The 21,626-nt window shown below is 37.5% G+C and overlaps 1 protein-coding gene across 12 annotated transcripts in view; it reads left to right on the plus strand.

Moving 5' to 3' along the window:
- CPEB2 (cytoplasmic polyadenylation element binding protein 2) overlaps positions 1-21,626 on the plus strand; it is a 76,982-nt gene that overhangs the window by 51,097 nt on the left and 4,259 nt on the right. For 8 of the 12 annotated variants that reach the window (XM_015571827.1, XM_015571830.1, XM_015571828.1 and 5 more), the window contains 6 exons: positions 2,099-2,122; positions 8,567-8,737; positions 9,320-9,409; positions 12,503-12,621; positions 12,863-12,977; positions 17,353-17,534. In XM_015571827.1, coding sequence (XP_015427313.1) covers positions 2,099-2,122; positions 8,567-8,737; positions 9,320-9,409; positions 12,503-12,621; positions 12,863-12,977; positions 17,353-17,534 — 701 coding nt within the window. The remainder of the gene's footprint in view (positions 1-2,098; positions 2,123-8,566; positions 8,738-9,319; positions 9,410-12,502; positions 12,622-12,862; positions 12,978-17,352; positions 17,535-21,626) is intronic. The other 4 variants (XM_015571829.1, XM_015571833.1, XM_006775822.2 and 1 more) reach the window with 1 other exon arrangement.

Consider the following 21,626-nt stretch of genomic DNA (forward strand, 5'->3'; position numbering starts at 1 on the left):
GAAATTCATTGGAGCAGCAGCACCTCCCCACCCATTCTACCTGAGTGCTGGAGTGATTGAATGGTCCTAATCCGATGTCCTTAGGTTGTAGGCAGCGGGAACAGCATCAGGTGTCTGACTGGTGAGGTCAGACCAAACCTGGGTTCAGCAACCTCGGTACATGGGTTCTGGCTAGGAAAGAATTCAGGGCCAAGACCCAAACTATAAGAGAACATCTCTATATATAAAAGCCTAAGTGACCATTATGACCCAATGACCAGAACGACCCGTCAACCAGTCGCTATGATGCTCACTTACTACCAGGGTGCAGACACTCAATGCAGGAGCTTCCCCCTGGTGGTCAGTGTGCTCCCACAGCCAACTTCCCATGGCCCCTCCCCCCTTACTAATTTATACTTTTACAAGATTTAGCATACCTACTATTCTATGATAATACCAATATGATAATACTGATCAGCCCCTGGCGCTAAATCATTCATAGAGACCTGCTTGGGTCAGGATTTCGTATGTAGCAGAGCAGCTCCTTGCTGCAATCTATTGAAAGGCAGCGCTCAACATAAGAGTTTGTCTTGCTCCAGTTCTCTTACTTCCCTGGGGGCCACCAGCCTGCCACAGTGGCGGGTGTGGCAGTGAGGGAAGGGAAAGGGGGGAGGCGGGAAACCATGTGGTGGCAGGGCTTCAGCAGTGGTGTCCCCGACCTGCGTCTGTTTCTTCCGCACCTGGCCCAGCAACCATTGCTTCCTCTCCTGACCCCACTGGGGCCCTGGGGCCTGGGCTGGGACAGGAAACCAGGGGTGGGTGGCAGTGGATGCAGCCCCTTTCCCAGGGGACCAAGAGCCGGCTCCCTTCTTGGGGCCAGTGGCCAACCTCCCACAGTCCCTCCCCTGGCTAGTCAACCTCCCTTCATCCCTCTTGCAGTCCCAACCTCCCCTGGCCAGCCAACCTCCATGGTCCACCCCCACACCCCATGCATGAATTCATGCACCGGGCCTCTAGTAGAATATATTTAATGAGGTGAAATGTTTTCTTTTGGTCTTTAAGTTTTATACTTTTAAGGAGACATTTCTGATAACTGTAATATATATCTCGATTTGAGATTTATTCAACATCAATTTTTCCCAGGCCTAGGTAATTCATTTACCTAGGTCAATGAAGACGAGGCAATTCATTTCTGTTTGCATGAAATAAGATCTGAAATTCAACAGTCATTTTTTTGTTTACTGCCTTGGTTCTATATATCAATTTCAGGGTAAAAGTACTTGCTGTATACTCAAATTTGTGGGGGAGGAGTTAAAAACGAGTTGTGAATTTTATCTAACTGGTAGTTTCTTATGAAAAGTAAATTGCAATATTTTTTCTTCAGAAGGAATTACATAAACTGCTAGTCACAGATTAAAATGTCTTACTAATTTGTACTTTACAATATTTAACTTACCTACTATTCTATAATAATACCAATAATAGTTTGTATCTGAATCCCTATTATCTCAGATGTAAAGACATAAACACTTTAGAGAGCTGTATAAAATGTACTAAAAGAATAGAAAACATTATTAGCTATAGTATGTCATTGATAATTTCTTCAACTAAGCAAGTTTGAATATGGATTGATTTCTTTACTGTGTCTTCAGTACTTTTTCCAAGCAGGGTTTGGTATAATGTGAATTGAATCTGAATAATTATTTGTTGGACTATATATATTATATATAATAAGTAGGAAAATGAAGATTTAATTCAAATTGTTGCCATTCATTGGAAAAATTATTTGTGATGCTGTTTAACTGTGAAGTGTTACATATTCCTATCCTGCTCTGATGAGAAAAATACTTATTCATGAATTTTAACATAAATGAAAATAAAATGTATATTTCCTTTTAATTTCACAGTTTTTATACAGTTCAGGTGAGATATATAATAAAAGTGCTCTGTAAATGGTAAAACATCATGCATATGTTATATATTGGTATATTGTAGCTTTGAAAACAAAGTAGCACTAATTTTTCAGATGCCCACACAACTTTTCATATCACAAATATTTGTATATGTGGGCTTATTTTTAGTTCTGACATTTTACAATTTGTCCTTTGTTTACATGCAGCAAGGAGTTATGGGAGAAGACGAGGTAATTCATTTCTGTTTGCTATGGTATAAATGTTTCTAATTGGGTTTTACTGATCAATGTATTAATAATTATCACAGATTTCTTATGCGATGTCTGAAAACTCACAGAAGAATTGTATTTTGATTTGAGCACTTATCAAAGTTTCCAATCTAAATCTCTTAACCTTTAAAGAACATTTCATACTAATAAGGTTATTTAATAAAAGTATCCCTTTTAAACTGTCCAGATTTTAACTCTTTTTAAAGTTATTTTATCTTTTAAAGTAAAGCTGTCATTTATAGTTTGTTTAAGAAAAATGTTTAATACTTACTAGTGAAGATGACATGCAATATGATTTTTCTACTCTAAATCTATAACTGATTACCTAAGCTATGGTATATGATTTATGTATCGAGTTTATTATTTTAATGTTTGACCAAGTTGAAAATAACAAATAGACACTGATATATAGAAATCATGTTGCTAATATTCGCTGTCTTATAAGAATATAATCCTCCCCCACACACTCCTCCCTTCCTTCTAACACACAAAACTTCCTCTCTCTCTCTCTCTCTCTCTCTCTCTCTCTCTCTCTCTCTCACACACACACACACACACACACACACACACACACACAGTAGTCTTCCCTTCAGGGTTCTTATTATCTTAAGGAAAAAGCTACAACTGTGATGCTGGACTAATAAACATTCTAGGAAAGCAGCTGACAGTTTCTGTGGCTTAAACTTGGCCTTTTTTTTTTTTTTTTCATGTGCAGAATTTGAGAAGGAAAAATGTCTTTGTCAGGAGAAGTAGTAAAAGTAACTTTATACTACTACATTATTCTTAAAGTGAGCGATAATCATGATATTTACATAGTTGTTAAAAGTGCAAACTAAATAGAAAGGATTTTCCTTGACCCCTAAAATCCCTCTTGAGCAGTGGAGAATAGACAATAATAGTGCCTTTTCATAAATATTACATGTGTGTGAGTGCTTCAGTTTCTTTTTATCTAGTCATGAGTGCATGTGCTTTGAAAACAAACAAGAAAAAATATTTGCCACCACTGAGAACAGAAACTGGTATTTTGAATTCTTAAGTAGGATTTACAGTTTTATATTTTACTTTGTGTGAATTTAACATTTTTGGAATCTGAAGCTTCAAATGCTTGACTGAATATTTTGGTTCTTCAGTTTTCTATCTAAAAAATTAGAGCTATAGAAAACCACCTAAATAACTTTCTAAAGATTGTTATTAGCAACTGAGGAGAGGAAAAGTTTAGAATTTTAGTGTCTATTTTCATATCTATGGACTGTCTCATTTCACTGTGCTGTTTTAATATGGAACTTTAGTTCTCTTGCAGAAAGATCCACTTACCAACCTGTGATTTTAAAGTATTTTTGAAACTATAGAGCAATTTAGGATTATTTTCTTATTATATACTTTTTATCTAATTAGCCTTAACAATTTATGTTTAGTCTTATTAGGCATATACCAGTGTAAATGTCATGATCTAGGAAGTTCTTAGGAGGAAGTTAACAGACTATCATGTTAGTTGTTTTCTTTCATCTCAGTTCTGTAATTGTAGACTATGGTTATAATATTAAGGAAAAGCAACATTTTCTGCTTTTAGATAGGAACTTGCTACTACTCCTAAATATCTGTATCCTCTGAGACCTATAAAGATTTCCTCTGCTTTCAAGCTGCCTCCAGTATTGGAAGAAAGAGGACTCTCATGTTTTAAGTAGAAGCTTTCTTTGGGACAGAAGTGATAGTTGTCACACTTATTTAAGTTATGGGAGGATATAGTGCCTGAATTTTCCTCTCAAATTATATGGCATTCAGTAGTTTTTTTTTAGTTGATATTTTGTGAATAGTAGAAGTCTTCTTTAAAATTTTTATTTTTATGGTCAGATGAAAGAATGCCCATTAGAAATAGTTATTGGTAGATTTGATATGAATTTGAAAATATTTTATACCATAATATAAAAAACACACACACAAAGGAATGACTCAGAAAGGTCTAGAAGTAACCTGGTTCTCTTCCTATTTTTTACTCATTTTCCCCCTTTCTATTCAGTTTGCATATCACATCCTCTATGAGAAAAGAACAAACATATTAATGGGGCAAAATATTTTGAAGTGATGAATGTACTCTAAGTTCTTTGGAGAAACATGCTTGATTTGATAAGTAATTATATCTGATTAAGCAGATGATGTTTGAGAGAGATCAGTCCTGGACCTACTCCTTTTGCTTTGATAGTCTTTTTATCCTTGCCTATTAAATAAAAATCACACTAGTAGATTATCTACCTAATAGAATGATCTCTGGATCTTTTAAGATGAGGTGAATATTCCTATTCATACTTAATTCATATAAGTTGTCTTGTTTTTATTTTTAGAACAACTTTTATTAAATAAAAGAGCAGGATAATACATTGAGAGCAAAGAACCATGCTTCAAGCTATAAATTGAATAATTGTGCAAATGTTTTTTTTTTCCTGCTTACCCATTGTTATGTTGGGAAATGTCTTTATTCTGGGCTTCCAGAATAAGACTAAAAATATGAAAAGTCAAATATAAGTATTAATGTTTAGGCATATTATTAGCATAATCACCACAGTCAGAGTTAGAAGCTCAGTGTAATCTTAGTTATAATTAATCTCATATTACATTATGTTTATTGTTATATTTTCTGTTTCTATCTTTTCCTATTGCAAAACTTTTATTTGCCTTTTATTTGTGTGTACAGTATGTTTATACACATGCATGTGTGTGAATAGTTGTACATTTATTAAAAATATGAAATCTATAATTTAAAAGCAAACTTCCTACAAAAAAAAATTAAGCCCTAGATGGTTTTAGTGGTGAATGAATCAGAATTTTAAAGAACAAAAGTTGATTCAATTCTGTATCTATATATTTTGTGTGTGTGTGTGTGTTCTTGTGTCAATTTTCAAAGCTTATTTAACGAATTTCTTTTTTCTGGTTGAATTTATTAGCATAGTTGCTTATAATATTTCCATTTTAGCCTTTTAATGTTCATAGATTATATTGATTGATGTCCCCCTTTTCATACCTAGCATTCGTAATTTGAGTTTTCTTTCTTGAACTTAGGGATATATAAATTTGATAAGTTATTGGTTATCTTTCTGTTAGTCTAAATATATTTTTATTGATTTCAGAGAGGAAGGAAGAGGGGAGAGAAAGATAGAAACATCAATGATGCAAGAGAATCATTGATTGGCTGCCTCCTGCACACTCCACACTGGGGATCAAGCCTGCAACCTGGGCATGTGCCCTTGACTGGAATTTAACCTGGGACCCTTTAGTCCACAGGCCAACGCTATGTCCACTGAGCCAAACCAGTTAGGGCCTATTAGTCTTTTTTATGTCATATTTTTTTGCATTTTTTCCCTTTTATTCTTTTTGTTTTTAATTTGCTATTTTTCTTTTTATGGCATAAACTAGGATTACTTTAAATATTTTTTGTTCTCTAATATGCATTTAAAACTAAATTTTCTGCTAAGTATGCAGATTTTTCTCTACATATGTAGCTTTGCTACATCCCACAGATTTTATATTGTGCTTTTATTATTGTTCAGTTTCACTCTTTTGGGTGTAAAAACCTGAAAACATATTCTAGTTTCAGAGTAAAAAAGAAGAAAGGTAATTTAATTTTGGTTGAGAAATATTGTAACTATTTTAGTCCAAATCAAATTTTAAACATATTCTACTTCTCTAAGCACATATGATTTTACCTTTATCACCAGCCATTTTCATGCACTAAATATATGTGTGTATAATTCTTGGAAAATATGTTTAAAATATACTGCATATAGAAGACATGAATAATTATTTAGTGGTTCCCTTTTATAATCAAATTAATTTGAGCTCTGACCAGTATGGCTCAGTGGATGGAGCGTCCGCCTGTGGACTGAAGGGTCCCAGGTTCGATTCCTGTCAAGGGCATGTACCTTGGTTGCGGCACATCCCCCGTGGGAGGTGTGCAGGAGGCAGCTGATCAATGTTTCTCTCTAATTGATGTTTCTAACTCTCTATCCCTCTCCCTTCCTCTCTGTAAAAAATCAATAAAATATATTTAAAAAAAAAACAAAAAGATAATGCTCTAACCAACTGAGCTGGATAGAGCGTCGGCCTGCGGACTGAAAGGTCCCAGGTTCGATTCCAGTCAAGGGCATGTACCTGGGTTGCGGGCACGTCCCCAGTAGAAGATGTGCAGGAGGCAGCTGATCGATGTTTCTCTCTCATCGATGTTTCTAACTCTCTACCTCTCTCCCTTCCTCTCTGTAAAAAATCAATAAAATATATTTAAAAAAAATTAATTTGGGTTATATGAAAGGATAATTGGCAAGGCAAAAAGTGATATTTTTGTTAGTGGTATTTACTCAGCTAACCTCTTTTAAATAACTATAGCTTTTATGGCTTTAGAAAGAAAGCAGTTATTATTTTTTAGCAATGAAGATTCTTAGTATGGCTAGTATGTGAATGTTCTTAGCCTTTTCATCTTTTGTTCTGGTTAATAGAGTATAGATATTTGCTATTTATTAACTATAATATTTTATTTGTTATAGTTAGAACATTATTATAGTTAGCAATATGGAATAATTGTCAATGTAGTTTTATATTTATAGCCTCATAATTAGCATAAAAAGTGTCATTTTGAGTCACCCCTCTATCTGACATTGCTTATCTAGTGATTTCCTTCGTCAGTGCATTCTTGAACCCTAAATATTTATGATCTACATTTTTTCTTATGATAAAAATATGTTAGACTTTGTTGTATTCATGGGACTGCTAAATTTGTATGTATGTTAGAACACTTTAAAGTGAAATAATTTTTAAAGTATTATCATATCTGAAATACGTATAACATTTGGATCTGTCATTTTTAATCAAAAATTAGCATTCATGTTGTTTCTCTACCTTATATTATTCCTTTTTTAAATATAGAATTATTTATTTAAAGTCCAACCTTAGAAAGTTGAACCATTTAATTACAATTAATATTGTTTTTAATAGATCTTGATGAGGTTCATTTTGTAAAGTAAAATAGCTCATTTTGAAGAGCTTTCTTTCCATTGATCACAAAAAATATTGACATTTGCTTTCTATTAGTCCTTATTTCTGATAGCAAATACTTGTTAAGATAAGTCTTTCTAAAGAACAAGAAAAAAGTTATCATCTTGCTTGAACCCCTGTATCCTTCACCTACTAAATGAAATATCTCCTTTAAACTGGCATTCAAGGATGAGTATTCTCACCTCAAAGTGCTTTTCCAGCTTGACTACTCTACTCAAATAAATTTATTTTTCCAACTTTCTCTTATGTTTTTTTTCTCCCACTTGAAAAATGTACTCAAAACCATGCCCCTACAAATAGTTTTACTTTTATTTATTTTTTAAATATATTTTATTGATTTTTTACAAAGAGGAGGGAGGATAGAGAATTAGAAATATCGATGAGAGAGAAACATTGATCAGCTGCCTCCTGCACACCCACTACTAAGGATGTGCCCGCAACCAAGGTACATGCCCTTGACCGGAATTGAACCTGGGACCCTTGAGTTCACAGGCTGACGCTCTATCCACTGAGCCAAACCAGTTAGGGCAATATTTTTACTTTTAAAAATCCTGTCCTTTCTAATGCTCTCAGTAAGCACTGCGACCTTTCCAATTTCACCACAGATGCTGTTCAGTTTCACTTGAGGACTTAAGAAATTACCATTTATAAGCTTAGACTACTCCCTCCCTCCACCATACTTCTGAAGCATTGGGAAGTTTTCGTTTGGATATGTGCCCCAGTTGCATACAGAGTTCTTATCTTTTCTGATGTACATTCCTGGAGAGCAGGGAGTGTATTTATCAGGTCACTTTTATTTCTTTGTCCCCACATGGTCTAGCATCATGATTGCTGCAGAGGATGTGCCCTCTAATAGGGTTCACTCCCAAAGGGCCAGCTCAGCTGCAGAACCAATTCCACATGTGCAGAAGCCCTGCCTATCCTTTCATATAATTCACAAGTATAATTAATTCAAGACATGATATGCAAGTAATGCTTGATGCCTTTGCCCTTCCTGTAGTCTGCAAGTGGTTTTTTATGTCCTCTGATCTAGTTAGTCATTTTCTTTCTGCTACCAGTTTCTAAAAGTTCTTCCAGTTACATATCCAGTCTGACCATCCTCATACATTAGATTCTTGTTGCTTTCCATAAAAATTTGAAGTGATCTAGTGTTTGTGGCTTAATTGTTATATTACTTTTTATTTCTAAGTCATTTCTCAGACTGCTTCTCTCTTGAATCTAACTAATTAAAACCTCAAACTATCTGAATTTCCTTGCACTTTTATGCATATGTCACCTTCATTGTTAAGTCTTTGAATTTGTCATTGTTGCTTTTACTCTTTTTTCAGATCTGTGATTCAAGTTGTATTTGTTCTTATATTTTAGGTCGTTCTTCCCTCTTCCCAATCGATGATGGCTTGCTGGATGATGGTCATAATGATCAAGTTGGTGTTTTAAACTCACCCACATGTTATTCAGCTCATCAAAATGGAGAGCGAATAGAACGCTTTTCTCGAAAAGTTTTTGTTGGTGGTCTCCCTCCAGATATTGATGAAGGTAAGTTGATGATTTGGTGCTATATTCTCTTTCACAACTAATAGATTATTCTGTGTATTAATGAATGTAATAAGATTTCTATGGCCCGAAATTACCTGGAGCATATATTGGATTTGGCCTATATGTGTTTCAATGAAACTACCTAACCTGTATCAGACTGTAGTATATTTTATGAGTAATATAGATTTTTCACATCTTGTTTCAGCATTCTTCTTTCTACAAGATTTTACTTGTCAAGCAGTAATTGATCTCTTTATTTAATTTAACATAATGTTGGCATGTTTTTCAAGCCAATGATATTTAAGGATTGGTAGTCTGTATATTCATTATTATCCATATAATTTTATGTTGATTTTTCTGATAAGTGTGCTACTTTAAAATGAATTTATTTTTGGACAAAATATCTATTTTTATGAATAATTTTAATAAGGATATTGAACATGTTTTTAGTATTTATATTCTAGCTTATTTTAGGCCATTTGGTACTTTCAATGTTAAATATTTAAAGTAACTTATAAAATACGGGGTTTTAGAATGAATTATTAAACTAATTCCTAATGCATATTATTATACTTTCCTAAGATGAAATTACTGCTAGCTTCAGAAGATTTGGGCCTCTGGTAGTAGATTGGCCTCATAAAGCAGAAAGCAAGTCCTATTTTCCACCAAAAGGTAAGGGTTTTTATTGCTGATATTTGCTAGGGAATCAATTATATATAAGCAAAAGAGAGAATATAAATTACTTTGTGTTTTCTTTTCTATTAAAACTGAGGTAAATCTAAAAGGTGCTTTGCAACTTAGATAAACAGTTGTTGAACAGAGTTCCAGGCAGGAATTGAAATATAATTTTATTTATTTATTTATTTATTTTTTATATTTTATTGATTTATTACAGAGAGGAAGGGAGAGAGATAGAGAGTTAGAAACATCGATGAGAGAGAAACATCGATCAGCTGCCTCCTGCACATCTCCTACTGGGGGTGTGCCCGCAACCCAGGTACATGCCCTCAACCGGAATCGAACCTGGGACCTTTCAGTCCGCAGGCCAACGCTCTATCCACTGAGCCAAACCGGTTTCGGCAGGAATTGAAATATAATTTTAAAAAAGAATTAGAATTGGTTTTTGTGGAGACATAAACATTTTTTACACGAATCTCATATTCTTTTAAGGGAATGGTGAACTATAAGCCTAGGAAAATGGGTTGGCACAAATTTAATGAAACAGAATACTTGCTGTCTTTGTGACTGTTGTCATTGTTACTGTGTGTGTTTTTAATATTTAAATTGATTTTCAGAGAGAGAGAGAGAGAGAGAGAGAGGAAGGGAGAGTGCGAGTGAGAGAAAAACATTGATGTGAGAGAGCAACATCAATCGGCTACCTCTGCACGTTCCCTATGGGTGACCGAGCCCGCCACCCGGGCACATACCCTGACAAGGAATCAAACGGCATCCTTTCAGTGTAAAAGGTGATGCTCAACCAACTGAGCCACAACAGCCAGGGCTGTTATTGTGGCTTTTGAGGTAGTTGTCAGTTGATTTCCTCAAACTTACAACAAAAAATATATATATTAGTAGGGCAAATCATAGTTTTGGGTTTTTGTTTTTTTGTATAATTATAGGTAATTGTAGCCATTGCCAAAGACCAGTATTCCCAAACCTTGTTCTTTCAAGCATTTTTATCATTCCTGTAATTCATAATTTTTCATGGTTTGGAAAACACTGGTTGTAGAAGCATCCAGTTTGTGAAGCTAACATATAATTAAGGCAGTGACTTGAGCCCTGGATACTGAGCCACATATGTATGTATGTTTCACTTTGCAGTATATGTGGTTCACCTGTGTGAATATTAGCTTACTCTAATAAATTCTAGAGAACCAAATTATTTTTGGTAAGAGTATTTTCATCTTTAATGGCCTTCCTTACCTAGATCATAGTTTATTTGCCATGTTTGCTTAATTAATTTTTATAATATAAACATTTCTTCCCTAATAATCACAAAATAATTAAGCACTATTAAAAATTTTGAATTTAAAATATTTTAAAATTAAGTACTGTGAAAATAATTTATATCAAAAAATAATATCACAAAACATAAGCAGCATTAAAATATTGAATTTAAATATTGTTTTACTAAATTAGCCTTATATTCTCTTTTTTATTATAAAACAGTTATATTTCTCAAATGCTCAGCTTTATATCAAAATTAAAGCTTTCATTTAAAGAAAACCAGTCTTTATTTTTTTTAAAAAATTTCAAGCATATTTAAATTGCTTCTAGTAATTAAAATAGTTCTAAAATGCATTTCTTAATCTTACATAATTGTACCTTTGGAAATTTCTATTTTTGTGGGTCCGTTTGATGTCTTATTTATGCAATCGAGTAATGTAATTTTATTAAAATGAAGTACTTCTGTGTCACATCAGACCTTTGTGGCAGTAAAAGCCATTGTTGGCAGCAAGCAGTGTTTTTGATTTCTATGTAAAACATGACCTCATGCTTCCCTTTGTTTATTGGAACAGATGTGCATGGACTGCTTGATGGCTTCTTCATATTAGAACTGGGTGGCAGTCTCCATGTTTGTTTGCACAGGAATCTTGTCAAGGAAAGGGATGTTTTTAGATCATTCATAGCTATCAACTGCTGGGAAAATCACAAAGTAGTAAACCAGGAATGTAAATGCTGATGCCATTTTGTAATGAAGTCTGCTTTGCCTGCTGGATGCATGGCTGGTTAAAGATTGACGATTGGTATCCCAAGGAAAGGAGGAAGTGTGTATTTCCCAATGAAAGAGGAATTTAAGCAAGAGCTTGGATTTACAAGTCTAAATAATCTCTAGACTGAAAAAATTGTTTGTCCAAGTTGAGACTTGATTTAAAAGTTCTGACCCACCCTGAAGGAACCGTTTTTATTCCAGCCTCCTTAAGATAGTTTTTTAGTATTACGTGAAAGTTGTCAAGTTGCCTGGGGAATTTTCTCTCTGTGTATGGAAATTCCTGGGCCTTTCCAAGTGTTCTGTAGTCCAAAAGTGTGCTCTAGATCTTCATACCCTAAAGGCATTTATAGGAAACTTCAGGCCCTAATATTTTCAACTGATTAATCATTCCAAATGGTTTGAGAAGGAGGTATCACTACTAGAAAGAGAATGGGACAGACCAGAATTTGAAATTATTCAGCCAGTTACTTGCTTATATGACTGATGTCGAACAAGTAATTAACCACTTGATACCTCAGTATTTTCTCTATAAAGTGGGAATAATGTTTCACAGACTTGTGAGCATCAAATAAAATAGTTAATGTAAAACTTTTAGCACAGGCCCTGACCGGTTTGGCTCAGCAGATAGAGTGTTGGCCTGAGGACCCAAGGGTCCCAGGTTCGATTCCGGTCAAGGGCATGTACCTTGGTTGCGGGCATATACCCAGTAGGGGTGTGCAGGAGGCAGCTGATCGATGTTTCTCTCTCATCGATGTTTCTAACTCTCTATCCCTTTCCCTTTCTCTCTGTAAAAAAATCAATAAAATATATTTTAAAAAAAACTTTTAGCACAGTACTTAATAGTAAGTGCTGCGTATAAAGTAGCTAATTTACTGAGTATATGTTTTCATGGGCATTCCAATAGTATATTGTGTTCTATAGAAAATATAATGATGCTACCTCTATTTATAAGATTTTTCCTTTAACAAAACTTATATTTTCTAAACAGTAATGAAATTTGAGGTGCCATCACTTACCTTAACTTACTGCCTCATTGTTCATAATTTTTACAGGCTATGCATTCCTTCTCTTTCAAGAAGAGAGCTCAGTTCAGGCACTGATTGACGCTTGCATTGAAGAAGATGGAAAACTCTATCTGTGTGTTTCCAGCCCCACCATCAAAGACAAACCAGTAAGTAAGCACCACATGAACTCTAAGCTACAAAGATAAAGTTTTCCAAAAACATTTTGAAGTGATGGTTAGTGGAAAACAATTAAACCACCATGTCAGTTTGAATAATTTATAGTTCCTAGATAATTTGTTTCTAGATCCTACTATCCAAAATTTTAAACAATGAAAAATCCAGTGCTGCAAAACAACATAAGCTATAAAGCGAATAAGACCCAATAAAATAATGTCCTTTTCTTAATAGGTTCAGATCCGTCCTTGGAATTTAAGTGATAGTGATTTTGTGATGGATGGTTCTCAGCCTCTGGATCCCCGGAAAACAATTTTTGTTGGAGGTGTTCCTAGACCACTAAGAGCTGGTAAGTAGAATGCTAACAAATTGTGTGCTTTAAAAAATCATTTATGAATTAGTTGAGTAAATATTTGGTAGCTGTTGTGTACATGGCATGTTGGGCAGGTGAGGGGCAGATTCCTCATGCTCCAATAGGTGCTAACTACAGAATTCTGAGAACCGTTCTTGAAACCATCAAGTAACTAGAGAATTGAGCAGTTATTTATCGATATTAATAGCTAACTCCAAACAGACTCATAAGGAAAATCTACTCAAATACTTCTGACTTCTTAAGTGTAACTTGCTAAGATATGAGAATTTGGGACCTGTCTATTTTATGTGGATTGATTTTCATACCTAAGGAAGAAATTCGGAATTTAAAAAATTAGCACTTTATTTTTTTTTTTTGAGTTAACGAGCTCCTTTATTTTTTTAATTGTTTTATAAAAAAATTAGCACGTTAGATAATTGATAAACATATGTTGTCAGTAACCAGGAACCAGAGATTTACTGGAAGATGTCATAGAGAAACGTAATTATAGATGTAAATGCCCACTGTACAAGCTCATTTTAGGATACCATATATCCTGTAAAGTATATTAGTGCCTTCCATTACTGCATCTTCATCCAGTATGGGAGATTTAGGTTAAAGAACCATTCTCCCATATAAATAGTAATAGAATATAACTGCTACAAGGAAAGACTGTAAGGAATAGAAGAACATATGGCAAGGGAATGTGATATAGTCTGATGCTTTAAATATACTTGTATTTGAGCTGACTTGTAAAGATTGCATAGAAGTAGTTCGGGGTGGTCAGGAAGGTTAGCAGGAGTTATCAGATAAAGGGAACAGCATATTCAAAGGTCTTCAGTGGAGGGAAGCAGAATGCATTGGAGGGACCAAAGAAGCCCAGAGTGCCTGACTTGGGGGTAGAAGGAGTGAGTGGAAAGACACAGAAGACTGAAGAAATAAGCAGGAGTCTGGACAGACAGGTTTAATAGGTTAATTTGGTCTTTATTCTCAGTGCAAGGGAAAACCAGTGAAGAGTTTTAATAGAAGGAAACATGATCACATTTGCACTTATGAAAGTTGACTTTAATGACTCACAGAGGGAGAGCCCAGTTGAGAATAGATAGTAGACAGATTTAGTTGCCTATTATCAAAGTCCAGGATTCAGATAGTGGTGGCTTGGATTAGTGGTGGTAGTAGAGAAAGAGTCAAGTAAACAGCTACTGTAAGGGAATGCAAAGGTTGCATCTCTGCTTTCAGTCTTAAGACACTAGGTAGATAGTGGTGCCTTTTGCAAGTTAAGGAACACTGGAGAAGGAGCCAGTTGGAGGGAAGATTTGGGTCTTGGTTTTGAAAGCTATGGCACCATTCAGAGCTCCTAAGTAGAAATTTCAGTTAAGCCATTGGTATGTAATACAGGTATCTCTGCCTTTCAAAAGCTGATTTACTTGATGCTACTCCACTTTTATAGTAGTACTTACATTACATTTAAACTGGTACCTGTTTTGGCTGACCAAAAGAAATACAAAGAGAAAAATAAGTCTCACCTTTACAAAAGTTTCCATAGGGAACCCTCTACTTTCAGATAGGAGGGAAACCTGTATATTTTTTGAGAGACTCACAGTTGCTGCTCTTTTGCAAATAAACTTTGGGTGGGGGAGAGATCCGAAGCAAAGAGATAAGGCTATTGCCATGATCCAGGTGAAAATTGGAACGTGATGTTAGTGATGGAGGTGAGGTGATTGGATTCTAGATATGGCTTGAAAATAGGGTTCACAGGATTACATGTACAGTCGGGAAGAAGATGAAGCCAAGAGTTATGACTTGGCAACTTCATCTTTTCCATTGCTTACTTACTGAATCAGCAAAAACTCAATGGTTAGGTTTAATGGGATGGTGGAAGATCAGGAGTGTCATTTGAATACACTGAGTGTTGCAGTGTCTATGAAATTGACAAAATGAGTTGTCCAGTAGACAGTTGCATAGATGAGTCTAGAGTCTAGAGGGTGGCCTGGACTAGAGGAATGTAGCAGCTAAGAACAAACAAGTGGTAATTAAAGCCATGACACAGGATCAAGTCACTAAAGCCACGGACGACTGAAACCTGGGGTACTCTGATGTTGAAAACTGAAGGAGTTGAGGAAGGACTAGCAGGGAAGGCCAGGAAGGAGTTACAATGAAGTAGAAGGAAAATTAGTAGAATAACGTATCCTGGGAGCTAGATGGAGAAAATATATTTAATGCTGCTTACAGGTAGATTGACCATTGAACTTGACAGTGGGGGAGATGACCTTGACAGGAGCAATTAAAGTGATTATGAATGGTTGAACAAAGAAGAGAAGCGAGAGACTGGGGAGTACAGAAAACTTTTTTTTAGCAATTAGGGGAACAGAGAAATGAAGCAATCACATAGAGAAATAAATAGAGTTAAGACATATATATATATATATATTTTTTAAGATGGGACAAATTGCAGTATATTGGGAAAGGCCCAGTATAGAGAGAAAAACCAGTGGTACAGAAAGTTGAGAGGAGAATTGCTAAAGTAATTCTTCTGTAGTGAGAGCAATTGGGATCCTAGTGTAAAGTGAAAGGATTGGTTTTAAAAAAAACCATTAAACTGTTATTAGGTGGAAGGGGGGTACCTCTGGCATAAGCATTTCTGAAAGCCCCATGGGGAGATGAGGTGCGGTAGAAAGCTTTATTTCCATTTCTGTGGAATCACATCCCTTCGGTAAAGCTAGAAGCAGAGTCAGTGTCCAGAGTTTCCTTTCCATGTTGGAGCTGGGTCCCGTTCAGCATCAGACTAGTTGCAGTCTATTAGTCCATTGTGTGGTGTCAATGCAGGAGAGCCCCAAAGTCCAGAGTGACACAAGTCTCAAGATTCCCAAAAGCAGCAAGAGGAACCAAGAACACAGAGAGTGAATTCCTTTGTTCAGGGGATTAAATATCCCAAATTTGCCCCCTTGCAGTGGCCATGCCCATTCTGGCCAGTGACCTCTGCTCCCAGGAATGATTGACAGTAAGTGCCTTCCCTAGTCCCCCAACTTTACTGGGCGTGTATCTGTCTTTGTCCAGTCTCCTGAGGAGTGTAAAGTTGTAGCTTCTGGTGAAGCTGTCCAAATGACATGCCTATAATGGTTGGCTTCCCGCTTTGCTTCTCTCCTCTCCTATCCTATATAATAAAGAGGGATTATGCAAATTGACCATCACTCTGCCACAAAGATGGCAGCACCCATGGGGGGTGGGGGGGGGATGGTTCCGTAACACAAGATAGCTGCACCCAAAGCAGAGGCTGAGTTCCCGTAATGAGCCTTAACGAGCAATCAGCAGGGACCTGAGGCTGCGCTCCCCCCCCCCACACCCCAGTGGGGCTTGACAGGGGACCTCAGGCAGTGCCCCCCACCCTGGCGCCAGGCTGGGGGACCTCAGGCCATGCCCATCACCTGGCAAGACTTGATGGGGGGACCTCAGGCCACACCCCCCTCTCTGGCACCAGGCCGGGGACCTCAGGCTGTGCCCCCCGCCCAGCAGGGCTTGACGGTGGATCTCAAGGTGCAACCCCCACCCCATTGCTGGACCAGGGGACCTCAGGCAACACCCTCTGCCCGGCAGGGCTTGACAGGGGATCTCAGGCCACGTCCCTCACCTGGTGGGGCTTGATGGGGGACCTCAAAGCGCACCTCCTGTGCCCCGGCCCAGGCTGGGGGACCTCAGGCCGTGATCCCCACCCCGGCACGGGGGCAGGGGACCTGAGGCTGCACCCCTGCCCAGCAGGACTTGACAAGGGTGGGACCGGCCAGGTCTGTATCTAGCCCAACGGGGGTGTGGCTGGCCGGGTCTGGGTCTCGTGCGATTTTGAGGCACATGTGGGTGGGCAGGGACCTGACTCTGGGTCCCATGGTGTGCCCCATACTCTGACAGGAGGAAGATTTTCATATACATTTTACTAATTTCCTTTCATCTCTGACACTTCTATTATAGAGAAAGGGAAAATAGCAATATTAAAATATTTCCTCTAATTAATCCTCTTATAATGTGCATGAATTTTGTGCACCAGGCCACTAGTCTATGTATATAAAAGCCTAAGTGACCAGAACAACCAGTCAACCAGTCCGTGTGCTCCCACAGCCAACCTCCCGCAGTCCCTCCCCCAGTCCAGCAGGCCCTGGCCATCCCGGCCCTGAACAGGACTGGGTAAGACTGCCCCCAAAGGCCCTGATTGCCAGCCAGACCTAGGGACCCATGCACCGGGCCTCTACTTATTAATAACTAGGTTAATTACAATGGTTTCAAAACTATCCAATTGACTTTTACTTTTTACAAAAGCATTTAACAGTTGTTGATTTACTGTGTTCTCTCGCATTTCATTAAATTTCTTTTTCTTTTGAAGTGGAACTTGCTATGATCATGGACCGGCTGTATGGTGGAGTTTGTTATGCAGGAATTGATACAGATCCTGAGCTAAAATACCCAAAAGGTGCTGGTCGAGTTGCTTTCTCCAATCAACAGAGCTATATTGCTGCCATCAGTGCTCGGTTTGTGCAGCTTCAGCATGGTGATATTGATAAACGTGTAAGTTGTAATTCAGAAATCACTTCTGTCCTATGATAAGGTGCTGATAATAATAATGATGAGTTAATATAATTCAAATATTGAATATTTTATACTCTGAAATGTCAAAGTTTTCAACATACTTTCAACTTTAGGTATAGTATAAAAAATATAAGTGTCGTTTTAAGGCATGTTAAAAATTTTTATTAACCAATAAGGTCTTAATATTCTTCTAACCATAGAGGTGGAGCTTGGTTTAAGAGGTTGTATTCTGGAGCCAAATTGCCTGGGGTCTCCTTTCCACTATTTGCTCTGTAATTCTGGGCAAATTAACCCTTTTGTGTCTCTTTTCCTCACTTATGAAATGGAAAACAGTAATATTATGACCCTCCCAGTTATTTTTTTAATATATGTTTATTGATTTCATAAAGGAAGGGAGAGAGAGAGAGAGAGATTGAAACATTAGTGATGAGAGAGAATCATTGATTGGCTACCTCCTGCACGCCCCACACTGGAGAGCAAGCCCACAGTCCAGGCATGTGCCCTGACTAGGAATCGATCCATGACCTCCTTGGTCTGTAGGTCAATACTCAACCACAGAGCCATGCTGGCCGGGCTTGCTCACAGTTATTTTGAGGATTAAATAAATTCACATATGTTGAAGCACTGAGAACAGAGCTTGGTACTAAGTGCTATTTAAGTGCTACTTATTTTTCATTTGTTATAAAGTCTATCCTATATAATAAAGAGATAATATGCAAATTAACCCTCACACCCTCACAAGATGGCTACCTATGACCAGGCCGGCAGGGGGTTAGTGAGGGACGACCAAATGACTGAGAATCAGGCTGTGTGGGGCAACCAGGCCGTCAGAGGGGGGGCAGTTGGGGATGACCAGGCTGGCAGGGGAGGCAGTAAGAGGCAACCAGGCCAGCAGGGATGGGCAATTAGGGGTGACCAGGCTGGCTGGGGGGGGTGCAATTAGGGGCGATTAGGCTGGCAGGAGGGCAGTAAGGGGTGATCAGGCTAGTGGGAGGCAGTTAGAAGTGACCAGTCCAACAGGGAGGGGGCAGTTGCAGGCAATCTGGCCAGCAGCGGGGGGCAGTTAGGAGCGACCAGGCCAACGGGGTGGGGCAGTTGCCAGTGACCTGGCTGGCAGTGGGGGGCAGTTAGGGGCGACCAGCGCAGCTGATAGCTATGACATGAACTGACCACCAGGGGACAGAAGCTCAAAACAGGAGTAGAAACCACAGGCATGGAAACATGGAACAGACTGATGAATCTCAGAGGGAAGGGTGGAGGGGGGAGGGTGGGAAGAGACTAACCAAAGATCTTATATGCATACTAGAGGGCTGGCCTTCAGGGATTGGGCCAAAACCGGCTCTCTGACATCCCCCAAGGGGTCCCAGATTTCTAGAGGGCATAGGCCAGGCTGAGAGACCCCAACGGTGCACAAATCCATGCACTGGGCCTCTAGTCTAAAATAAAAATGTATTCATATTTATCTAAAGATACACAATAATATATATGCAAATAAACTGCATATACAAAATAATTGTCCTAAACTTTAAAACAGTTACTCTTTAGTAGTACTGTAAGATCATCACAATAAGAACTTTTAGGAAGCCCTACAAATACTGACTGAAAGTCAGCCACCCCATTGTGTTATTCTGAGTACAGATTACCATCTAAAATAGGGGAAAGGAGTGGACAAAACTCAGTGATTCATTTACAAATCTATTTCATACTAAAATCTGTGAATTGTTTCTATATAAACCTAAGCAGTATTCTAAAATGATCATGTTTTACATTTATTATACAGATGAGAGATATACAGTGGGGCCTTGACTTACGAGTGCCCCGACTAACGAGTTTTTTGAGATACCAGCTGTCTCTCGGCCGATGTTTTGCATTGAGTTTATAGAGTAATTTGAGTTAATAAGCTCCTTAACGAGCTCAGTCTCAGAAGGAATTAAACTCGTAAGTCAAGGCCCCACTGTACTAGGACTATTAGGTAAATTAACTTTTTATATTTTAATTAGTAGCTTTAACTTAAGTGTGTTCTTATTTTCCAGTGTAACAGTGTTTTGAAGCTTCTTCTTGGAGACTGTTTTGCACAATAAAAGTCTATTTGGGGGACAGGGGAGTTGATTAATGCTAATTGACTAGACCAGTGGTTCTCAACCTTTGCTGCACATTAGAATCACCTGGGAATCTTTTTAAAAACCTGATTTCTGGGCCTCATCCTCCGGAAATTCTGTTTCTTTGTTACTAATGTTGTGGTCCCACCCCATAACAAAGAAACAGAATTTCTGGAGGATGAGGCCCAGAAATCAGGATTTTAAAAAGATTCCCAGGTGATAATGTGCAGCCAAGGTTGAGAACCACTGGACTAGACCATGGACTTTAGAAGTGTCATTAATTTAATTACCAAACCATACCATTTAGAAAAGAAGTATAGCATAAGTTCTGTTCATTACATGCAGAGTGTTTTGTTTGTTTGCATTATTACTTAAAATATTGGGAAAAAATTGAGAACGGGCTCTGCTTTTATTCAAATATGCATATGAAATTTTTTTTTAACCTTAGAATTTATCTCATTCAGTGGTTTTGAACCTTGGCTGCACACTAAAGTCACATGGGAGCTTTAGAAAAACCTTGACATCTGGGTCCCTCCCAGAGATTCTGCTGTAATTAGTCTGGGATGCAGCCAGTTCTCCCCAGGTGATTCGAATGTGCAGCCATGCTATAGACCTCTGATGTAGGCTGGCCCCCACTCCTGCATAGAGGTGCTACAGTCACAGAGGAAATTATTTATATTGTATATATTTGTAGTTGTTTAATATTCAGAAGCAGAGGGAAAAGATTGTTGTATTGTCATACCTCATACCTATTTGTTTCAAAAATGAGAATAAAGAACAATTATTTGGGGCAGAGTATTGATTCTTAAGTAGCAACTCATATGCAGAGCAGGTGAATTGAGAAACATTCCTTCTTACACAGGCAGTGGAATCTCTAAGAGAAGTTTATTTTTCCAGATATGTGCTACTAAGGTATTATGGAAAATAAGACTAGGTGAAGAACTGATGAAACTGTTTCTCACATGCAAAGTTAGAGATTAGTATTAATAAGAAATACTGAAATGAACTGCAAATATAAACAATGCAAACCCATTGCCTTCCTGTGAAAGGTTTGTTTTACTGTTCTTTTTGTCAACTTTTAGGTTGTTTCCAATTATAATTGTTGTTAGTACAAATAATGCTGCAGAAAACACCCTTATATATACAATTTCTGCACAAATGCAAATATTTCAATAGAATACATCCAGAGTAGAAATTGTTGGGTCACTGATTTTTACTGTGGGCAAACACTACCTTACCTCAAGCCAAGCTATTAAAACACTCCCAATTTTTCTGCCCTCCTCAAGAAAGGCCTAGCTCTTAGGCTGCCTGACACTATTCACTCAGACAAAGGTAGTAGTAACCTTTGGTTCAGAAAGAAGCAAGAAAACAAGGCTATCTTGTTATCTAATAGTAGCTAATGCTAATTTGCAGAGTATTTACGGAGGCACTGTCTTAAATGTTTTTACTTGCATTATCTAGTCTTCACTCGATTGGGCAGGTTCTTTAATCCTTGTTAAACAGATGAGGTTAAGAGCTTTAGGAATCAGACCTTACTGCAATCGGAGGTCTTTTACCAAGTCAGGCCTTCACAGTGGGACTTTGACTTTCTATCTTATAAATTCACAAAAGTCTAGACTTGCCCATAATAACATTATCCACAGTCCTGGTTCTGAACCAGTTACGGACCAGCAGGTACAGCTCTCCTGCGGGGGAGAATGCTGCCAGGGTCGGTGCTGTCCCGCTGCACAGGTGGTATTGAAACAAAGGGACAAATACGTAAAACCATTTGTCTGCCATGACTGCTTGATATCCCTTTGCTTTTTCACTCACAGTAACCTCTGAAAATAGTAATACACAGGTATTTTTATGATGTTACTTCAGGAAAGTCAGGGTGGAATGTTTTACAAATCAGTTAGATTTTTGTAGTTTTTAAAATTATTTTCTGTCAGTGGAAAATATAGTAAGTACCATTCAGTTTATAGTCTTCTGA

Source organism: Myotis davidii, unplaced genomic scaffold, assembly GCF_000327345.1.
Source record: "Myotis davidii unplaced genomic scaffold, ASM32734v1 scaffold204, whole genome shotgun sequence".
Lineage (NCBI taxonomy): Eukaryota > Metazoa > Chordata > Mammalia > Chiroptera > Vespertilionidae > Myotis > Myotis davidii.